At 41.2% G+C, this 21,717-nt stretch overlaps 1 protein-coding gene across 7 annotated transcripts in view; it reads right to left on the reverse strand.

Annotated features, from left to right (window-relative positions):
• Positions 1-21,717, reverse strand: part of TMEM98 (transmembrane protein 98) — a 304,662-nt gene that overhangs the window by 60,268 nt on the left and 222,677 nt on the right. For all 7 annotated transcript variants that reach the window (XM_069238063.1, XM_069238067.1, XM_069238065.1 and 4 more), the window contains one exon: positions 10,624-10,827. In XM_069238063.1, coding sequence (XP_069094164.1) covers positions 10,624-10,802 — 179 coding nt within the window. In that variant the 5' untranslated portion in view covers positions 10,803-10,827. The remainder of the gene's footprint in view (positions 1-10,623; positions 10,828-21,717) is intronic.

A 21,717-nucleotide genomic window follows, 5' to 3' on the forward strand; every position in this document is an offset into this window, starting at 1 on the left:
GAGGTTTCCAAGATGCCACCCAAGTTATCGGAGTCAATGGAATCTAGGAGGCATCCTGCTTCTGCAGAGGACAGAACCACAATGGCCTCGGTGAGCAAATCAAAGGAAAAAACATGGTCATTACCCTCAGCTGGCGCTGAGGTTGCTGCATCCTATACAGTGCCCGCAGTAGGAGGGCCAATATCAAGGAATCCTGGAGCCTCAGCGTCCATTTCCAAAGAACAGAATGGCTCATAGAAAGAATCCTGAAGCTATAGCATGTCCATGTCCATACACTGTAGCAATTGCGTTGCAATACAGATTTAAATCGCACCCTCGAAAGGGCACCAAAGACAGCATAACACAAGTTGCACACAATAGAACCATACTGGCAAAATGACAAGGACCAGTTTTCATTTAGTTCCTCCAGTAAGGGTACTCCAAAGTACTGTATCATTCGTTCACGACACAGCATGACATGTGATAGTTCCATCATCATTTGGCCTTGAGGTGGGGCACCCACTACAAAGCAGCATAAATAGAATCAAAATAACACCAATCAGGAATAACACAAGTAGTATGCATCTAAATACAATCGCAAACAAAGAGTGTATAAAAGATGGTATCACTCTGAAAACATTCTGGAATGTGCTGACAAAGCCAGACCCAACCTCATGGTGTTAGAAGCATTAAAAAAGTGACTCACAAGCTCATCTGAAAGTTTGGGAAAGTTTGTATTTAATGGCGATTGTTGCATTTCAGATCTTTCATGGGCAGATGTAAATGCCATGTTCTTCTGAAACAGTAGGGCCTTTAGTCTGCTCAGTTTGTCAAAATTAACATTAAAGGTCGTAATAGAAGGCCATAAGCTAGCTACTCTAATCTCACGTGCTGGAGGAAATAGTCCATTAATACAGCAGGTCACTATTTGAGAAACAGAAACCGCATAGGGGACACCTGCTCTCATCCCACAACACCCATGATCATTGAGCATCAAATAACTTCCATTTGAAAGGAACTGAAATATTGGGCAAATCAAGGAAGCTAGTACTCCCTTCAAATAACATGCCAAATTAGCACGGGCGCATAACATGCTCAGTGCAATATCGCCTCTTTACATGTCATGGAGTGGTTTATAGAAGTTTTGCATTTTTTTACAACAACAAAAACCTCTTTTCCCCCCACTCACAAATCTGTAATTAAAGGGTAATTCCCACACCTTGTGAATAAGACTCTCCACTTAAGTTTCAAATCTGCCTACTGGAATATGTTTCAAGCATGATGTGAACTAAAACATTGAAACTGGCAGTGAGATAACGCCATGAATTAGCCATAGTGCTGATTGTGTCTCGGCTACTGTGAAAGGAAATGTTTCTACTTTTTGTACATTGAGCATTGTACAAGTAGCATCTTTGCCATTATTTGATGTTTATGTGTCAAGTCAAATTAAAAGGCAAAAACAATTCTGTTGCGTTCACGTGCTTCCAGGACACGTGGTCTGACTTTAAAATTTGCAATGGCCAACTCAGTTGCATAATATATCCAAGCTGACTTTGTCCATGTTTTAAAAAAGACATGTCATTCTGGCTAATATCAATTGCAGACAATACAATGTTACTAAAAGTGTAAACACAAGGGGACAAGGTATTAATTCCGTTTTAAACAACTGCCAAGGCTTTTTCTAAATTAGCTTTATCAATTTGCCTTAAACGAGCAGCAGTCTCCATTTGAGAAAGTTTAAATATTTCATTGTAGATGGTATAAAGGAACATTTTAGAATGTAGTGCCCTAGGACCTAACTAGAAAACCTGTAAAAATCATGTCATCAGAAAACACAGAACGGTGTTGTTTTACTGCTGATAAAGTGTAATGTTGCAACCACTGCTGGCATAACTTTAGCATGCATTAAGTGGTGACCACCCATGTGTGATGGGACTGAACATTACCAGGGTCTGGCCTGCTTGCTTTAAAACCCTGTGAAAAGTTTTAAAAATGTGCATGACAACCATTTGTGTTCACTGGCCACAATAACCACCCATTAGGACCTGAAAGTGTAGAATTAAAAGTACCATTCTGTACCATGCCATTGAGCTGTTTTTCAGTGTCATTTACTAAATGTCGCCATTTTTCAAATCATGCAGTAGAGGGAATACTGGACACATTTATTTAATTTTTGCTAGACCCAAGCAAGTGGTCTGCTGCACGGTGTCATTCTGAAAAATTATCTAATCTGTACTGGTATTAGACACACTTTAAATAAGGCATCAATGCCCTGCACGTGCCAAGTTTTTGTTCCCCAAACTGATTTTAAATCAATTGTTTCTTTCCAATATTTGTAGCCTTCAACTGCAAGTTGGGAAACAAATTAATTGGAATACATTAATTTTGTCTGGGTCGGCATATTTTTCCTTGCTTTTGAAGGTGTTCATTTATAGTAATAAGAAACAGGCTCTGAAGTATCATGCCAAGAAAAGTATGCAAACTTCTCAATATGTTTTGAGACTCCCCATTGATGGTGTCTGGAAATGTTCCCCTTTGTATATAATTGAAAATTTTATGGGTAGTATTAGCTCTATGTAAGTAATGGTCGCTATAGTGACGGTAACAAAACATTACATCATAATTAGCAGAATTCATATACATAGCCGCACTTTCAAACAGTATAATACTGAAGCTCAGTCAGCACTGAACTCACTGTTTTAACATCCCATTCATCAGAAATAACACATGGGGTCATTAAATCATCCATAGCAACTTTAAAAACATAAGGAATTTGTAGAGTTTCTTTAGGACCAAAAACATCATAGGAGACCTTATCCCAAACAATTCCATCATATAATGGAAAACAGAAATATTCACAAGAGACACGTCTCTTCGCACTTTGTGAGAAGAAGAATGAGGTTTCAATACCTCAGCTACCAGTTCTACAGCAGAGCATTTTGTGTGATAATGTCCATTTATAAGAAGGAAGAACACGACTGGAAATCCAACAAGTAAAGAGAAAGTAATTAAATTCTAATTCAAAAGTAAGGACCCTGGATGAATCAGATAAGTGTGTTTCAGCCAGTGAAGAAAACCACATACACCATAGAGTGAAATGTGCGATTAGTCAGTCGAGAAGCCATCAATGTCAACAAAATAACCAGAAGCAGTCTGTGTCAAGACCAAAGCCTCAACTGGTGAAAGAGAACTGTCAGACACCTCCAAAGGTGGTTCATAATAAACAACTCTGTTGCTCTGAGTATCAGTAGAAAACTACAGACCTATGTCTGATGAATTTCCTAAATTTGCAGCAAGAGCAGGTATTAAAAAAAGTTCATTCTCTGCCCTCCTGAGCCGGGAGGAAACAACAATGGTGTTATTTAATATTTGTAGAGGTATTCCCTGTATGGTAGTGAGAGGAGTTAGGGAACTACCCAGGAGTCCTCGTGGCCTACTACATAGGATGGGCCCCATGATGCATTTTTATTTTATCAATTGAAACAAATCTTGTGTTTTTACAACCAGCAAGTGGTGGCAAAATCAAAGTTCTGGTACCTTGAACGCCAAGGAATGGCACCGGTACATGGTATGATGCCCCAAACTCCTTTTTTAGCACAATCTTCTCTCAAACTTGATCCCCAACCTTTGGAATCCAGCCGGAAGGTGCTGGTTGCTCCTTCACTCCATCAGTGGCAGAACGTTTATTTGAATGCACTGTTTTAAAATGTTTATCTTTTAGAGCTATGAGGTTTCTTTGTTATTGACTTTTGGTTTGAGGCGTGTTTAGCTTGCTGGTCTGCCGCAGTATTTACCATTTGAGCAGAGTAAGCGAAGCTAACCTCTCCACTTCCTGACTGCATGTCACCATTAGCAGTTAGCAGTCTAGGTACTAACATCCATGTACTTCATAAGCTGATGCTGGTGCGGCTGGACAATTGCAGGCAAGCGATAATGCTTTCAGCACTGTTTTAAAACTTTTATCTTTTAGATGTCTAAGGTTTTCTTTGTCTCTTCTCTTATTGACACTTTTGTTTTGCGCCATGTTTAGCTTGCCGGTCCATCGCGATATTTACCGGTTGAGCAGAGTAAGCTAGACTGACACTTCAGCATCCAGATTGCATGTCACCTTTAGCAGCTAGCAGGCTAGCTACTTACATCCATGTACTTCATTAGCCGATACCAGTGTGAATGTGCTGCCGGTGCACCGAAGGCATGCCCGTTGGGTCCCATCCGCACCCACCCGTCACCAGGAACCAGGACCCCTGCTCCTTTTACCTCAGAGGTTATCACCTATCCCTCAATAGCGCTACATAAAATTGAAGACCTGTGTAGAGTTTCCATGTCTTTGGAGCTACAATGGTTCCAACCTTTTCCCACGCCATTTAGAAGGCCCTGTGGGCTGCCTAAAATGCAATTCAACTATCTATATAACACCTTTAGGGACATTGTGATGGGGGAACATGGCAACTGACAACTCTACCTGTATGACGGCAGACTCTCTCACAGGGACCTTTGCACAAATTCTCACTCCTCTCCTCCCCAGGCTCCACACTATTTCAACAGCCTCCTTAGCAATGCCAGGTCTTTACCAAAGCACTCGACTGAACACTGGAATCTCTTTTCCTGCTTATTACCAGAGGTTGGTTTTCTGACCAAAGCCTGGCTGAGTCCTACTACCCTACTGGCTATTACATTGGCACTTCTGGACAACTATTGATTGCTTAGACTCCATAGAGACGTGCAAACAGGGAGCGGCTTTGCCATCATTTTTCAAGACACAGTCAAAGTCTCTTTCATAGACACTTTAAACACTGACTGGGTAGAGCTATGTATTTTTCAAACTGAATTCACCTCTAAAGATTGCTGGAAAGGAATAATGGTCTATCGTCTTCTCATACCAAAAAAAACTTCAGCCATCGCCTAACCTATGTGTTACAGGGCAATTTCAGCTACCATGGAGAAGATCTCACCAACTTCGAAGTAGCATAGCTAATTTCAGACTTAAAGACATTGGGTTTACATAACAAAATTAAAGATCCCACTCGTTCTGTAGGCCATATCTTGGACATAATTTTACTAACTCAAATTTCTGGCTTGTGACTCTCCCTCACCTCTTCTCAGGACGGAACACTCCCTGATACGTTTCCAGATCCCTAAATCTGAGGGGATTAAAAAGATACATTTTGGTAACAAAGCAGACAAAAGACAGTGGCAGCAAAAATATTTGACTTTGCTGTGGCCTCTAAAGATCCAGAAGTTAATCAAACAGCATCACAAAGCCTTAAATTTTCCTTTTGAAAAGATTGGTCCTTTTAAAACACGTACAAATATGAAGCACAGGACTCATGGACCCTGGCAAACAGCAGAACTGCAACAAGGAAAGTCTGCTTGTAAAAAGCTGGAGCAATGCTGGAGCTTGACCAGCACCCAAAAGGACAAAGAAGCATATAAAGTTTTGCTTACCAGATATCATCAGAACATCAAACTAGCTCATATAACTCATTGAACCAACCAAATTAGTCAGTGGGCTAATTCATCTGAAGAGCTCTCTAAAGTCCTTAGCGATTTTATTAATCTTCAGGCTTGTTCTCAGAGAATTCAGACCTTACAAGAATTGTGTGACTCTCTTTCAGACTTTTATGAGGACAAAATTAAGATACTTTACCAGAATTTTACCAGCCCTCTGGACCAGACAAAAGCAGAGATTAATTTTAACTGTCTCCTCCCTTGACAGTGTATCTATCCTGGAAATGTTTGATGCTTTCTCACTTGAGCAAATACAAAGAGCTCTAGAAAAACCCAAATCCGGTGCCCCCTTGGATCCATGCCCGCCAAGGATCTCAGTGCTACTTCTAATCAGATTGCTCCCGCATTCAGATCACTGTTGAATCTATCCATAGACAGAGAGAAAATTACTCTGGCCTGGAATTCCACGCAGGTTATGTCTATTCAAAAAAAGGGTAATGGTGCCTCAATAATTCTCTCAAACTATCTACCCATTTTCCTGCTTCTGCTTCTCGGCAAGCTGCTGGAAGGTCTAATAAATAAACAGCTATTAGCCTACCTTTAGGAGAACGCAATACTGGATCCATCACAATCTGGGTTTAGAGAATGCCTTGGTAGCTGTTACAGACTTCAAAAGATGCTCTCTGGATGCCAAGACTCCATCTTTGCTTGTGCTTTTAGACCTCTCCGCAGCCTTCAACACTGTGTCCCATATCAGACTGCTCCAAAGTTTGTACGAGATAGGGATCTATGGGACAGCCTTTTTTTAGTGGTTCTGAGACTTTCTGGGAAATGGATCTCAATCTATCTGTTTGGGGCATTAAAGTATCGTACCATGTTTATTGACAAAGGGGTCCCTCAGGGCTCATGTTTGAGCCCTCCCTATTTAACATATATGTGACTCCCCTTGCCAAGATTACTAATTCATTTGGATTTGAAATTCTGTCTTACGTGGACGACACTCAGCTGGTCATTTCCTTTGACAAAGAGTCGGGCAAGGTTAAAGAAAGTTTTTCCAATAAGATGACAGCGATAGCAGATTGATGTCAAGTAACTGTCTCCAGCTGAATGCAGAAAAGACAGAAATTATGCTTTTTGGTAAAGTCCAACAGCTTTGGTCTCCTGACTGATGACTTTCAGAGTTGGGTAGTGCCCCTACCACCCCCAGACAAATGGTCAAGAATCTTGGTGTCAGACTGAGCCAAGCATTAACAAGGAAAAAGTAGGTTCTGTCTACTATGTGGACCTGCTTCCACATGATGCGCCTGCTGAGGAAAGCACTGCCATTTTTCCCGCTTTCGGCTAGACAAACCCTGGTGCATGCACTCATTATTAGCAGGTTGGACTACTGCAACATATTATTATATTCAGCCAATGAGATATTACTGTCCAAGTTACAATTTGTTCAAAATACTGCAGCACGTCTCATTTGCAATTTCCCTCGGGCTCTGCTTGCACTCTTCTTTTGAGAACTCTACATTGGCTACCTGTCAGGCAGAGAATAACATTCAAAATCTGATGTTTAATCCACAAAGCTTTAATGGGAAAAGGTCCCAGCTATTTACATAAGAAGCTTAAACACTATTGTCCAGTGAGGAATCTGAGATCCTTGGACAAAGCACAACTTACCATACCCAGCATGCAAAACAATTTGCCATTCAATATACATTAGTGTACAGATTACATAAAATTTAGGAAACCACTCAAGACTGTCAAGTTTAACCTCGAGTTTCTGTTTTCCTTCTTGCGGTTGTCCCCAGCGACAGGAAACCTCTTCCGGGCTGATTTGTGCACACTGTCAAATTAAATTAGCATAATATAGCATAACATAACAATGCTCATCCCTGAAGTCTTGGAGTTACTATAAGACAGCCAAATGTTCATTTATATTAAAAGGTGTATTTGCCTCCACTGCACCAGGACCATCAAGATCTGGAACGTATGTCTAGATGCCAAACAGGACTTTGTATGGGGTCCGGCCACCTGAAGATTGTGTAGGAAGTTTAAGATTATTTACTGCTCTCTGAACTCCATACAGGGGATGGATCCTACTACGACCTGAAGCTAATACTCTAGGTTAAGGATTGCTTTAATTCTCAGGTTTTCCTCTCCACTATTGAATGTCCTTCAAGATGATATGGTGAAGAATAATGCACATCTACACCCTGGGTTCCCATAGTATCCGTGTAAGCCCTAGGGGCAAAAGCAGGGCCTTGGCATGAGTGGAATGCAGCTACTTCATATATCCAGATGTATACTTGCAAATCTTTAATAACAAAGCGAGTGTCAGTCGATCGCTGTGGCCACACCCAAAGGAATCTGGAGCAAGACTTAGGTGCTTGCTTGGTATTGTGCTTGTCTGAACTACCCTTAAGCTGTGGCTTATTTGGTCTGGCCCTCAAATTATCTTGACCTATAGATGTATAGGTGTCCACAATAATTTTTGGTAACTCACAATCTTGGTCCGCTACTGCGACCTTCACTGGTCTCTGGCATATTGCCAATGTAGCTGCTTCCCCTTTAATATTTCCTAAAATAATTGAGGATACGGTGGTAAAGTTGTCTAATAATGTCATACCCAAGTCTAGGGCAGGGGCAGCCCTGTATTAATTTTGAATCTGTTTTAGTACATCTGGCAAACTGTAAATGATGGTGTACAATGAGTTATGGTATTTACTGCAGCAAAGACTGTACTCCATGTTGCAAAGTCATCAATGGAAGGAACCATCCCTAGCGGCAAGCACATGGTGAGAATTCTTTCTATGTTTGCCTTGGGGTCCAGTATGGGGAAACACTGCTTCAAGGTGATTTGTGTTTTCTGCAATCCAGAACAGAATTTTCTCCCATCTGGTGGGTATCTTACCCTAATGGCATTGATAGTTACTGGGCTAATCCCAAGTGTAGCTAATCGTGGTTGGACAGCTTGCACAGCCCGTGCTGGGGCAGATGTTATGGTGAGCATTATAACCTGAGGTAGACATCTGTATAGTGCAACTACATTATTGTACAGGGATTGTACATTGGTCACAGTTAATTGCTGTATATTAGGATATGGTGTGCAGCCGGCTAGAACTGACCATGAGGCCCCGTCATCATTGAGGGGACCCAGTCTAACATTTTCTAAAACGTGTGGTAGGGAGCCTTGGATCCAATTTTGATGTTCATGAAATGTTAATGGTATTTCTAAGTCTTGATATGCTCTGTATTGGCCTGCTGCATTAGCCTCTGTGTATGTGTGGAATGTGTTTGTATTAGCATCGCAGGAAAAGTAAAATCCTTCAATTTTGTATTGCATTGTGAGCCTCAAACACAAAGGTAACATCTCCACACCCATTAGGTAGCCCATGTAAATTTAAATGTGCTGTAACGGCAGCCCTGCAATTAGCAGGAATGTTAACTGCATTCTCCATTTTAATATATGGAAATTAATAAGTCTGGGTATCTTTGAAATGTCAGGCTTGGACACCCTACAGAAAAAGTAAGTGTTTCCTATTATGCTCAGAAGGATTTAGCCCTAACACAACAGATGTTTCTGTTTAAGGTGAATAGGGAGCCTTGGGCACACATAAGAGAACTACTCAGGCGACCCCTTGAATAAGTACCTGACCTATGAATGTTGGTGGTGCCATGTTATACCGTTCCTACTAAAATAATAGGACTACATATTAGGATGACAGAACTTCAGAATTGGGGGGGGGGGGAGGGGGCTGAGTCCATCCACACCATCAAAAACTGTTGGCCCTGTTTTTGGCTAGCTCACAGTGCCTCATCCTCACAGTGCCCTAACCTTACTGGGGTGGAAGGTGATTATGGCAACATAAACATGACACTCTGACCCCCAAGAGAATCGTGGAAACAGTTCTTACCCTTTCGTTGTCTTACTCATGCATGCCCAGGCGAAACACAAGAGAGATAGAAGATACATTTTCAGTACATTTACTGACACAATCACAGTTTTGCATAGAGAGGATGAGCTGTGATAATTAGGCAGATGAAACAAAGCAACATTACCAGCATTATAAACATGGTGAAAAGAGTAAACAGTCCAACCATGGCAAATGATTTCTAGATATTCCTATCTATCACTAACCCTATACTCTGGTGCAATGATATATCTAGATGTTAGAAGCTGTCTCTGAACGGTCAACGCAAGCACTAGGATATTGTGTACTGTGTTTCTAGCCTTGAACAGAGTTTACAGATTACATGTCAAGAAGGGCTAAGTAAAAAACAAGCAGCAAGTACAATGTATTCTTGGAGTAATATTGTGCAAGCTTAAATGTCTAAATTGTCACTGCTAAAAGTGATGTCAGCTAAAATGTGCAAATATGAAACTAACCTAAAATAGAGAAGCACCATAGGCCCAAGAAGCCTCACAAACCTCCTAGCATGTTGTATGGAAGATTTGCAAGTAAACACTTGGTTGCATTTTCAATCTGACATCCAGGTTAACATCCTGGCCATAGGTATGGAGGGACAATACACTAAATATAAAAAAAACAAAGGTCAGACAATACAGTATCATCACTGGTGAAGCTGTCATAAGAGTTGCAGTAGACTGACCCTACAGCAAAGTGATTCAATATGACACTAAAGCTCACTCAAATTATCATATTTAACCACATTTCGAAGATATTAGAGAATAAGGGGACGAACATTCAGATAGTACACACATCACATTAAATGTAGCACACAAAGGGAATGAGATCAGGGCTGGACTGGGAACCAAACGTAGCCCTGGCAAAAGTGTTGAAACAAGCCCTGTTTCCTACCTCATCTCTCTCTCCTCTCTGTTACCTATATCATCCGCAGTGCCTGCTGTGATTACATGAGCGATTTGGAGAAAGTGCGCAGACAAATAGCGGTCATCTGCCTTCCAGAACTGGACACCAATGCCTCCAGCCCACCAGGGAAATAAATCAGAAATCCAGACCTGCATTGGACTAACACCATGCCCAATAATATATGTCAAATAGACCGCAGTCATAACTTCATTAGGTCCTCATACAATAATTTCTCTCACCAATGCTATCCAACATGACAGCGCAGCATAAACACCAAATATCTTTCATGCACCAACACTTTCAGCAGGAAGTCAAGGGTTTCATAAGGCATGTAGATCTTTAACAGCCTCTGATTACAGGAACAGCCACTTACTTTGTATCAAAAGGGTGGAGAAGGTCTTTGGCCCTGCAGTAGCGCTGCCTGCATACCACAATTAATGCCACAAAAGAAGCTAGAAAGATTGTAGCCAAGACACCAATGGCCACTATAACCACAGTTTCCATTTCTTCTGAACTGCAAGTGTCTTCTGCAGCTTTACAGTGTTTATTCATCACTTCAGAGAGGCATAACTTTCATCTGAAAAGCAATCAGAAAGGCATGTTAGGGTCAAGATTAAGAAACAGTAAACAGTGCACAAAATGATTTTAAATTGAGTGTGCAACATTCACTGTAGCTTTCTAATTCAATATAGAGTATAAGTGAGTTTGATGTTTAAATTTTCCCCTGATTTACAATAAAAATGCAATATCGCCACCCATTATATACATTTTTATCAAAAAAGTATTACACTCTATGACTATGTTCATATTGGTTCTTTAGTTTCCTAACTTAAAGCATTTGCTTAATCTGAGCAGAATGTTCATGTGCAGGTTTACAACACAATGAAATGGGTTACATAAACTCATATTCTTAGAATTGTCAAAACTTTAAGAGTGTATCAAGAAATTATGTTTTGACGTTTGATGATGTTTTTTCTCTTTTTTGTTCAATTTTTACTATTTGCTTCTAAGAGCACCCTGACCTGAGGAAGGTTCTGTTCTTTAAGATGGAAACCTAACTTGACCTACAGGGGTAATGCTGTTATCCTACTCTGTTCTCTTTCACTATGTTTGCAATGTACATCCGGAGAATAAAATACATCTTTTCTTCATGGTTATTTGACCAGTAAGCCTAACTGATGTGCTGTGAGAGCCACAGATATTTGTAATATGAAATAAGTTATGTTTTATTTCATAACTGCAGCTGTCTCTATGATTACTTCTTTCTACGTATTTCGCAGGACAGAATAATCAGCCTTTTCGAGATATGAGCACCACATATATTGACTTGGGGACTGATTAATAAAAAGTAATACACTTGTTAGTCAAGTTAAAGAAATCTTTATTCGGTTTATATTTTAAAACCATAACAAATGACATAAAAATATGACAAACATGTTAAAAAAACGAACTGATAAATCAAATAGACACCAAATGTGTATCAGGGATATGTTACTGATTCTCACCACACTATTTTCAAAACTTAATACAGCAGTACAAAAGGGTAAAGAACGGCATCAAAACCACAAGCTTATCATTTAAGTCGTATTGCAGTAGTATTGCAATAGTTCCCCTTTGTTATTTCCGCCATACTAAAGACTTTACAATTCTTTATTTCTTTTTCCAGTAAGAAAATTCATATAACTGCTCCTTACTTCTAAATCTGATTTGAGAGACCCACACATTCTGTTCTTTCACTGTGCTTTGATGTGCATATTAGTATTCTCTGCAGAATTTTGGAACTGTGATGACCTGTCTTAGAGCTCAACAAGCCAGATTAGTTTTTGATTGGATTGAAATTATAACTAAAAATGTATGACCCATTGTTTTTTTCCTTAGTCTCATTTCTACAATATGAAAAACTGTGACAGAAATGTTTGAATGAGTTCCACACATTCCTATTAGCATGAGATACATCATCAGTCAAGCACCGTGCAAACTTTTATAGTATCAAAAGCCTAGGCTCAACATCCAAGACCGAGGCATGCTCTTTACCACCATCTTTACGGCAAGAGGAGCAACTTAGAGCTTGATTTAGAGTTTGGAAGATGGGGTTACTTCGTCACAAATGACAGATAGCCCGTCTGCCATATTACAATCTCATTTATTCTACTCAAATCGTAATATGATGGACGGGATATACGTCACATTTGTGATGGAGTAACCCCATCCTCCAAACTCTAAATGAGGCCCAAAGTCTTAAGTCTCACGTTTCCTTGCAGATTACCTTAGTCTTAAGCCTCAAATTATTTTGCTCAATTTCTCTTGTATCCCAGGCCACAATATTAGATCAAAAGAGTCTAGAAGTAGCCCCAAGGAAATCAACACTTGTAGGCTAGTGGTTTTCTTACTCTAATTAATGATCTGTGAATTTACCAGTTAGAGGGTTATGGGGGCAGGGGAGAGGAAATAGAATTACACAGTGGATGATGACAGTTGTTGTTTAAGCATTTGGTTATGCTGACCATGTCAGAAATAGCAATTTGGCAACGCAATATATGCTCAAAACTCTCATTTACACAGAGCCATGGGTCAAGAAAAAAGGTCAAACATCCAGACTCCCATGGGTCAAGAAAAAAGGTCAAACGTACAGACTCCTGTGATGGCCCCAGTTGGATGCAACTGTGTTGGATGCTCATGTGAGGACATGGCCTGATCTGGGGCAAAGGGTTGGTTGGTTCTACTGAATCCTGATGATGAGTCAGAAGTCTCTTCTCTTTGAATAAATTCAGCATTGAAGAAATGGAAGATGTTGCAGCAGCCTATTTCCTGCTTGTGCCTGACAAGAGAATTACCAAAAAAAACACACAAGTGCAAGCCAAAACCTTCAACACCCCGGTACTCTAAAGGCCTTGCTGACAACACAAGCTCTATCTGCAGACAGGAAAAAAAATAGAAGAAACACAGAACTCCAGATGACCTCATGAATACAAATGTTCCTCTGTGCAACACAAAGGCAGCTCACCACATCAGCCAATGCAAAGTACTATACCAACACTATAGATGAAGCCACCAACAGAAGCAGAACACTTTTCAATATAATCAAGCACTTCATCAAATCCCTGCCTGCCCCAACTATCCCCCACCCCACAGACAAGAGCAACGCCATCAACCTCTTCTTCAGTGTAAAAAACAAAGAAGATCTGATAGCACAACAACACCACCATGCTTGCTATTCCTTTTTTGCCAACATCTTCTCATAGACTGCTGCAAAGGTCATCTTTCAAAGTCCTGCTCTCACAGAGCACATTTACATACTTCCAATGAAGATGGTGGATTAACTTCGTCCTTTATCAAAGCTCTCTCACTAAAATCTTTCCCAACTCTACTCACCAATTTCACTCAAGAAATCTTTCCAGAAGCTCTTAAGAAATCTACATTAAACCCTGATCACCTATTCAACTACTGGCCCATCAATCACCTATGCTTCTTTCACAAGATCACTGAAAAAGCAGACTACGTTCAACTCAAAGATCGTCTCAGTGCTAACTATCTCCTGCATGACTACCAACCTGGCTTCAGATCACACTGCTGCATGGACACCTCTACCTTATACATCGTAAACAACACATTCAACACAGTTGACCATGCAACCCTTATCCACACCCTGGAGTCTCAAATGAGATTTACTAGCATTCAAGGTTGTTCATATGGTCTCCTCCAGGCCCCAAAAGACCTCTAGCACCTGAAAAGTTTCCCAGGATTCCACACGGTCTCTTATCTTCAAACCCTACATTGAGCCCCTTATGGCTATACTCACGGAAAACAACATCAAGATTCACTAATATGCTGATGATATACCACTCTACCTCAAAGTCTCTTATGGTCCAGATATTAGGGGCGGCACCTCTGTAGGGGAGCTAGGGTACTGCTCTCCCACATCTGATGCCCCCATCTGAAATTTTAAATTGATGTTTCTAAAGTTATTTTGCTTTTGTGGCCGGGCTGCCGCTGCGCTCTTTCTTCAGGCACAGCTGGGAGCCTTTCAGTAAAGGCAAAGGCAGGTCTTAAGGAACTGCAGCCTACCGGCTGAGCAGGGAAAGAGTTTTAAATTGAAGCGCACATGTCGGGGTAGACAGGGCCTTGCTGTGTCCAGCCTGACATGCACATTTGAGGCCTCTCCCTACTTCCATAACGCAGAGCCACAGCCACCCTGCCATCCTAAGGAGCACTGGGTTCACCTGCCCGAGCCAATCCTGGTGCTGCTCTCAAGCTGTTTACTAACATAAACAGAAAGGGAGCAGCATCTGCACTGACTCAAGAGCAGTAGGAGCAGACACAAGTAAGCCTCTAGTCCTTACACACATGAAGCAACACAGAGGTGAGAGGTTGAGAAGTTCACAGAATATGTATGCCAATCACTGTATGTCTTTATTTTGAAGCCAGGCAGTGATTGGCCATTTTCTATCCTTTCCTTTCTCTTTTGCCATTGTTTCCAGTGGCAGTAACTCATTGTGTGTAAGGCAGTGGAAGAGACAAGAGACTGTCTATGAGCAGTGGCGTAGCATTAGCCTGTGCAGCCCCCATGAGGCCGGGGGGGCACGAGCTCCAGCAAGCCCCCTGAGCAGAGTATAGTGAGCAAAGTGATAGGTGATGGGCTGGAGGGAGACTCCTTCTATGTACTTTGCAGGGGGCCCCTGAAGTTTTAGTACGCCACTGTTTATGAGGGTCCTCCTACTCCAGCCATCCATATCTGATGTCAGCACCTCTTCATGGGCTAGGAGAATAGCAGAGAACCACCTTTTCAACAGCTCTGCCTTTTTGATTCCGGACCATCAGTAGCCACAAATACAAATATGCAAGGTACGAGGCCTGGGGAGGGTGCCAAGATTTATTTTTAAACAATAAACCAAGAATATACATTCAAAAAATAAAACCAACCTGCTCAGGCTCTGAGAAAGCCAGTTTTATTTTTTTTTATGCTCAGACACCATTGTATGACGAGTTCACATATGACCTTTTTCCATTTTCCTAAAATTAATCGTCGTTGAGTTCTGAAGATGCAAGACCCTTCCCTTACTAGTGCTGAACATTTTACAAATTCCCTGATTTCCAGCGGTGCACCTCCTGTCTGACTCATCTGATACTTAGGAATGACAAAACCTGGTCATAATGACTGTAAGAGTTTAGTCATAATTTTGTTTTTTATTCATTTCTTAATCATGAGACAGACAAGGCTTGACTTAAGGAATACATTGCCATGCTTACTAACTAGCTTCCACTTTCCCTGGTATTTCTTATTTACATCAGGCAGTATTTCCCGTTAATCTAACCCACACACTTATTTCCTGAAATGCATAAATGCCTACAGACCAGATGAAAGCAGGATTTTTTAAGTTGAAAATGTCTTTATTTTGGCTGTCTCCCACCTGAAACTGCCTCAACTTCAATTGAAGTCAACAGGGTAAATTATATTTGTTGGAAGAAATGAATTTTTTAGCCTGGCGGTGGGGGTGTTAGTGCTGGGGAGGAGGAAGGGAGATGGACGCAGAAAAAGTTGGTTAACACCTTTTCCTGAGTGGAGGTTGGCTGACAAGTTTGCATGGGTTTAGCTAAGGTTATTGTTGTTGCCATCATTGAACCAAGCTTAAAGGGAAGATGTGAACAACCTTACACCGGAACAAGTCAGAATGTTAAAGGTTACATTACAGGAAGTTACATTCAGTAGATGTTAACAGATTCACTGTTAAGTGGTAGGGGAAGTTGAAAATGCTACAACTGCAGGTATGCACTATGTTAGGAAGTAGATATTTGTTTAGGTGAGTATGTGGCTGGCAGGGTCTTCGTATAGGTGGGGGTAGGAAATTAGGCAATAATCTGTTGTACAATGAGGTCTTAGTTTTGTAAGGTGGAATGGGCATTAACTTTTTGTGATGCACACCTTTTTCAATAAAGTGGCCTGTTTCACACACAAAGGGGGTCATTACGAGTTTGGCAGGTGGAAAAGGCCACTCGCCAAACTCCAGCGGTCAGGTTGCCACCAGTGCGGCTGCCTTTCTGCGGGCCCCATTACAGGTTCCCCGCTGGGTCCGCGGGTGGAAACGGTGTTCTATCGCCCACTGGTCCAGTGGGGAACAGCCCACAATATTGAGGCCGGCTCATAAAAACTGTGACTTTGGGAAATTTTACTGCAGCGCTGCAAACTGTGGCACACACATGTGAGTTTGGGAACATCACTGATTCTTTTAGGGATCATTTGGTATGATGCACTGACAATAAAAGGGTGCAAGAGAAATTATTAGCAAATAATCTTGATTTAAAGGAGGCTATTGCTACAGTAGATGGAATGGAGAGTACAAGCATTTAGATAAAGATAATGAGTGACAGTGGTTTTCAAGAATGTTGGCATACAGAAATACTAACAAGAGTGCATGATTCTGAATTGGTATCCAAAGTGAATATTGATAGCAAAGCATCCACATCTGGGAAGGATAAGGAGAGCAGAGATATCAAAAAAAATGTTTTCACTGTGGTAATGTAGGCCATTCTGCAAACGGTATTAGCTGTAATGCAAGGAATTCAGTGCGTAGGAAATGTGAAAAGAAGGGCCACTATGCACGGGTCTGCAGTGGAGACAACTTATTATGCTGGCATCATTAATGTGATATGAGCGTTATGTTAAACCCAATGCTCCTTGTCAAGTATAGGTGGTACAAAACAAAAATGATCACCAGGATATTTATGAAGAGTTTCCTATGGTTTTTAACAACACTTTAGGTTGTTTAAAGGACTTAAACATAAGATTGTTTTTAAAAACAATTGCCATTCGCTGTGTTCACAAGGTGAGGAGGGTTCCTAACCTTATGATGGAGCCCTTGGTAAAGGAGTTGCACTAATTGCTAGAGTTGGGAGTCATAGAAGAAACCGAAACCTCAGAATGGTTGGCATCAGTAGTATTAGCACCTAAGGATGGAAGGAAACACATTTGCATGTGTATCAATCTCAGAGATCTTAATAGGCACATATGGGTGGATCGTCAACTTCTACCTAATATTCTGGAGGTGTTGACCGGATTGGGTGGTGCAAAGTTTTTAAGTGCAATAGATTTGTTTTCCACCCACCATCAAGCTGTACTGCATGCAGAATCTAGACATTTGACATAATTTGCCACAGGGGCATACCAATTAAGGATGCCATTTGGGTTGGCATCGGTGGCTGCTTGTTTTCAGAGAATCATGAAGAAGTTGTTGTATGGTGTTCCTAATGTACTTTACTTTCAGGACAACATCCTTGTCTATGGGAAAACTCTAACTGACCATCATGTGGTTCTGAGTAAAGTGTTAAGCAAGCCAGCTTTATCTGGGATTACTGTAAAGAAGGAGAAGGGTAAGTTCAGAGTCACTGCAGTCACCTACTTAGCCCACACTATTTCAGGGGATCGCATCAAGCCCAAGCTAAAATTAGTGGATTCTATAGCTAAGGCACCTGAACATAAAAATAAATACCAGATCAGATCCTTTTTGGGTCTGGCCAAGTACAATTCCAAGTTCATTGCAAATGTCTTGAGTGTAATACAACCTTTGAGAACATTCCATGTAGAGTGCTTAACTGGCATCAAAAACAGAGTGGCAGACTTTTTGTCACGTTCCTCTATTGAAGGGGATAATGAGGAAGTGCCTGATTGTTGTATGATTGGCTGGGTGAGGGAGGAGGCGATGTCTGAGGAAGAGTGGAAGTTGGCAAAGGCTCAAGACACTGAAAGGAAGAGTATGTAGTGAAATGGTGGCCTGAATACAAGTGGATCCCCAATTTACTTAACGGTCTGTGATAGAGGAATTATATTTCTTGGATGATGAACTGTTCAGAGGGCTGAAGGCCATACCTCCCATGGGTGTGAGAGAAAAGACAATACATTTAGCAAATGAAGGTCACCTGGGGAGGAATCTGAACAAGTCCAGGCTCAGACAGACATATTGGTGGCCTGGGTTGGATCAAGAAGTGGAAGTTACAGATAAAGACTGTGGCTAGGGCTCCCTTTTCACCTGTTGAGGTGCCTGATAGACCTTGAAGAAAGTTGAGTTTAGATGTTCTGGGTCCATTCCAAATATTGCCTGCCAATGCACGCTATATGATGTTGCTGGTAGATTACACGTCCATGTGGGTGGTGACACAGTGTGCAGGGAACTTGGAAAGTGGCGACAGAATGCCTTAAGGAGGAATTCTCGCAAGAATGTATTCCCAACCATTTGCTAACTGATAATAGTGTTCGACTCACTTCTCAAGCGATGCAGGACTTCCTTAAGTCATTTGCTATTGTGCACCTGAAGACAGCATTGTACTTGACTCAAGCTAATGGTTTTGCTGAACGCATGACCAGAATGGTAAAGACTTGTGTTCAAAGAGCTATTGAGACCAGAATTCCTTTGGCTGAGGTGGTCAGAGAAATAGTGGTAGGCACATCACAACACCCCTAGTGCGATAACCATTGTGTCCCCTTTTTTGTACTTAAGGAGTAGTGTTGGATGTACCAAAATGAACCCAGCATGGATGAATGAGGTATTACAGTCAGGACACTTGAAGAAAGATGAGTACAAGGGTCCTGAGTTGAGAAAAGCTTACCAGGAGAAATATAAGGCAAGGCAGGATCTCAAGCATGGTTTTTCCGATGCTATATGGGCTGTTCGTGACAAGGTGGTGATAAAGAAACCTGGGTTTGGGAAGAAAAGGAAGATCTAAATTTATTGGATCTTTTCAGATACAGAGAGTAAGAAGGAACATAGTGATTTTAGACAATGAGGAAGTGTTGAGTATGCCCCCTATTTAAGAATACAGCACTAGCCTTGGTAATGACAACCACATGACATCTGATCAAGGGGTTTGAAGGGCTGCTCGTCCTGCAAGGATAGACAGAGAAACTAGAGTATGTTCTTAACCTGGGTAGTTGAAGGATTATATACCATAAAGTTGCTCTGTAGTATTTTGCTAGTCTCTTTTGGGAGGTTGTTTTGTGTTTCCCTCCCTCATGGTAACTTCGTACTTATTATGGTATCTTACCTGTTCTTTTCATCTTGTGATTCTCTTTTTTATTGTTTGAAATACTGAATTGTATGAAGTTGTTGGGAAGGGAATGTGTTGTGGCGTACTTGTTACTAGGGGAACAGAATCAGTGTATTTAATTTGGAATCTCGAGGTACAGGTTCTGAGGATGGTCAATTGGTTGAAGTACATTTGGAGATTGTCTGCTTTGGTTGGTGGCTCTGTAATAAACTGCTTAAATCACAATTCGTATTTCAGAGTTTGCTTGCAACATTAGTGTGTACAGCACTTTATTAAAATAATACCAGAAATATTAGAAGAAACACAACATTACTATTCATATTGTACACTACCAAGCATGCATCTGATGAACTGAACATTGTGAAGTACAACCATGGCAATTCTTAGTTCTCACATCTGGTATGAGCAACTAAGACTATGGGAGAATTTAAAACTTGCATTGATGTGAATGTGTTTAGCCGTAGCTAATTTCAGCTTGCCCATGCCCAAATTGGTGCTAACCTTCAGCAGGGATGTGCATTGTCATGCACTATGCATTTTTATTGAGGGAGGGTAATTTGATTATTCATTGATAATTGTAATAATGTGTTTTGACTACACGGAAGACTGGAGCTCGTTTAATGTATGAGAAAAGGGGCAATTCTCTCTAAAGCAGGACATGGCCTCAGAGTTGCTTCATAAACAGGAAAAGGACTAACATGTATTGGACTGAAAAAACCTCACCGATGTAAGTGCTTAAGCAGAGATGGGTGACTCTTTCACAGCCAATGCTAATCAAGTAAAAGGCCATCTTGCTCTAGTCTCAAATGCTAACATTGTGAAATAGCATTTGTGCATGCTTGAATTTGCATGTGTTAGCTCAATAAATCCAGACCAAATCGTTTCGCCAGAGCTTTTTTTTGTACATAAAAACAGAGCAGGAACAATACTGGATAAGACTGAGACAGACGACAACATGGAAATTCATGCACAGGAAAAAACATGAATGCCAGATTTGTAGTTTCTTAACATATTGTAGTGTGAGCGTTACTTATCAGTGATGCAATTTTAAAAGCAAGCAGTATTCACTGATCCTTTTGTCCCAGGAAACTGGCTAAGAGCGACCAATCTGCTCTTCAGAGAGACGTCGCTGGAATCTCCTGGATCCACGAGTACTATATTGTTAATAAGGTGCCAGGATTATACACCAGGATGCTCGCGGAGGCCAGTAGGTGTCATTGCCTTGGGTGAGTCATGATGCCTCTTTGATGCAATGCTGCTGACCTCCAGCATGGCCTCAACAAGGAGCAACTTGCGCTCCAAGAGGACCACAAGGCGCTTGGTGTGGGTGGTTCATTGTACACAGAGCAAGCCCGCTCCTGATACTGCACCACTCATACTCCAGAACCTAACTGCAGTGGCTAACCACTGAGGTCAGCGGTAGGGTAAGGTTAAGGACTAACATAATTCGAGCTTTAAAAGTGTGGCAGCCATTTTGGGAAGGAATACTCCATTTAATGAATTACAAATTGAGACTAACAGGGAAAACATCTTGCTGCGGGCAAAGCGTTGTAGTGGGTGCATTTTCACTTTCTCTCTTATAAACATGTCAATTCTCCCTCTATAACAGGCTAAAAGGGGACATCTGTAAAGTTGTGTTTTTTTAAACAAGCATCCCAGATTTAACAGCAATCCAGTGGTGCTCAATTGGCTCATTTTATTCTGTCTGGCTTTAGTCTAAGAGCTCTCCCACGAGCAGAACCCTGGAAATGTTTGCCATGTAAACCATGCAAGCAACATCCCATGAAATATGTTAAAGTCCCTTTAAAATGAAAAAAGTCTGCAATTCTTTAACTTGTGCTAACTTCGATATTGCTAAGTTACAATATAAGTTTAGTGAGAGGTAAGGAAGAAAAAGGGTAATTGGTGATACTAAATATTTGCCTAAGATCACATAGTTTGTTTAAATTGGGAAGCCAGGATTGATCCCAGGTTTTCTGGTTTCCCTTTGTACAAATAATCCACTAAATGGGGGTAGAGAGTAGGTGGGAAGCAGAAGCCACTTGAAAGCTCAGGTCATTTTGGGCTTGAGGTTGCAGGAGGACCTCGAACTGAGCGAGAGCTTGGCATGCGGCTGGAACTTAAAGTGGCTCACTCACCACCACAATGCAGGTCTGTGATGAAGTATGACGAATTACTGTACTTTGTGATGTAGAATAGTTCCTCATTCATTTCATAGGTGGCAAAAAGATCACGGCAAAATGATAACATCAAAAAGTCAACAGTTTGACGCGAGTTGGGAGTTATCCTCTGAGCGGAGTCCAACTTCACTCTGTAGATTTTACGGACTTTTTAATATTAGGTCTTGCAGACAGCTACCTATAAACTGATGCATTGCTTCACACAGATATTAGGGATGTGCAAACTTTGAATTATGCAAGCAAAATTTTGC

This window comes from Pleurodeles waltl, chromosome 6 (assembly GCF_031143425.1).
Source record: "Pleurodeles waltl isolate 20211129_DDA chromosome 6, aPleWal1.hap1.20221129, whole genome shotgun sequence".
Classification (NCBI taxonomy): domain Eukaryota; kingdom Metazoa; phylum Chordata; class Amphibia; order Caudata; family Salamandridae; genus Pleurodeles; species Pleurodeles waltl.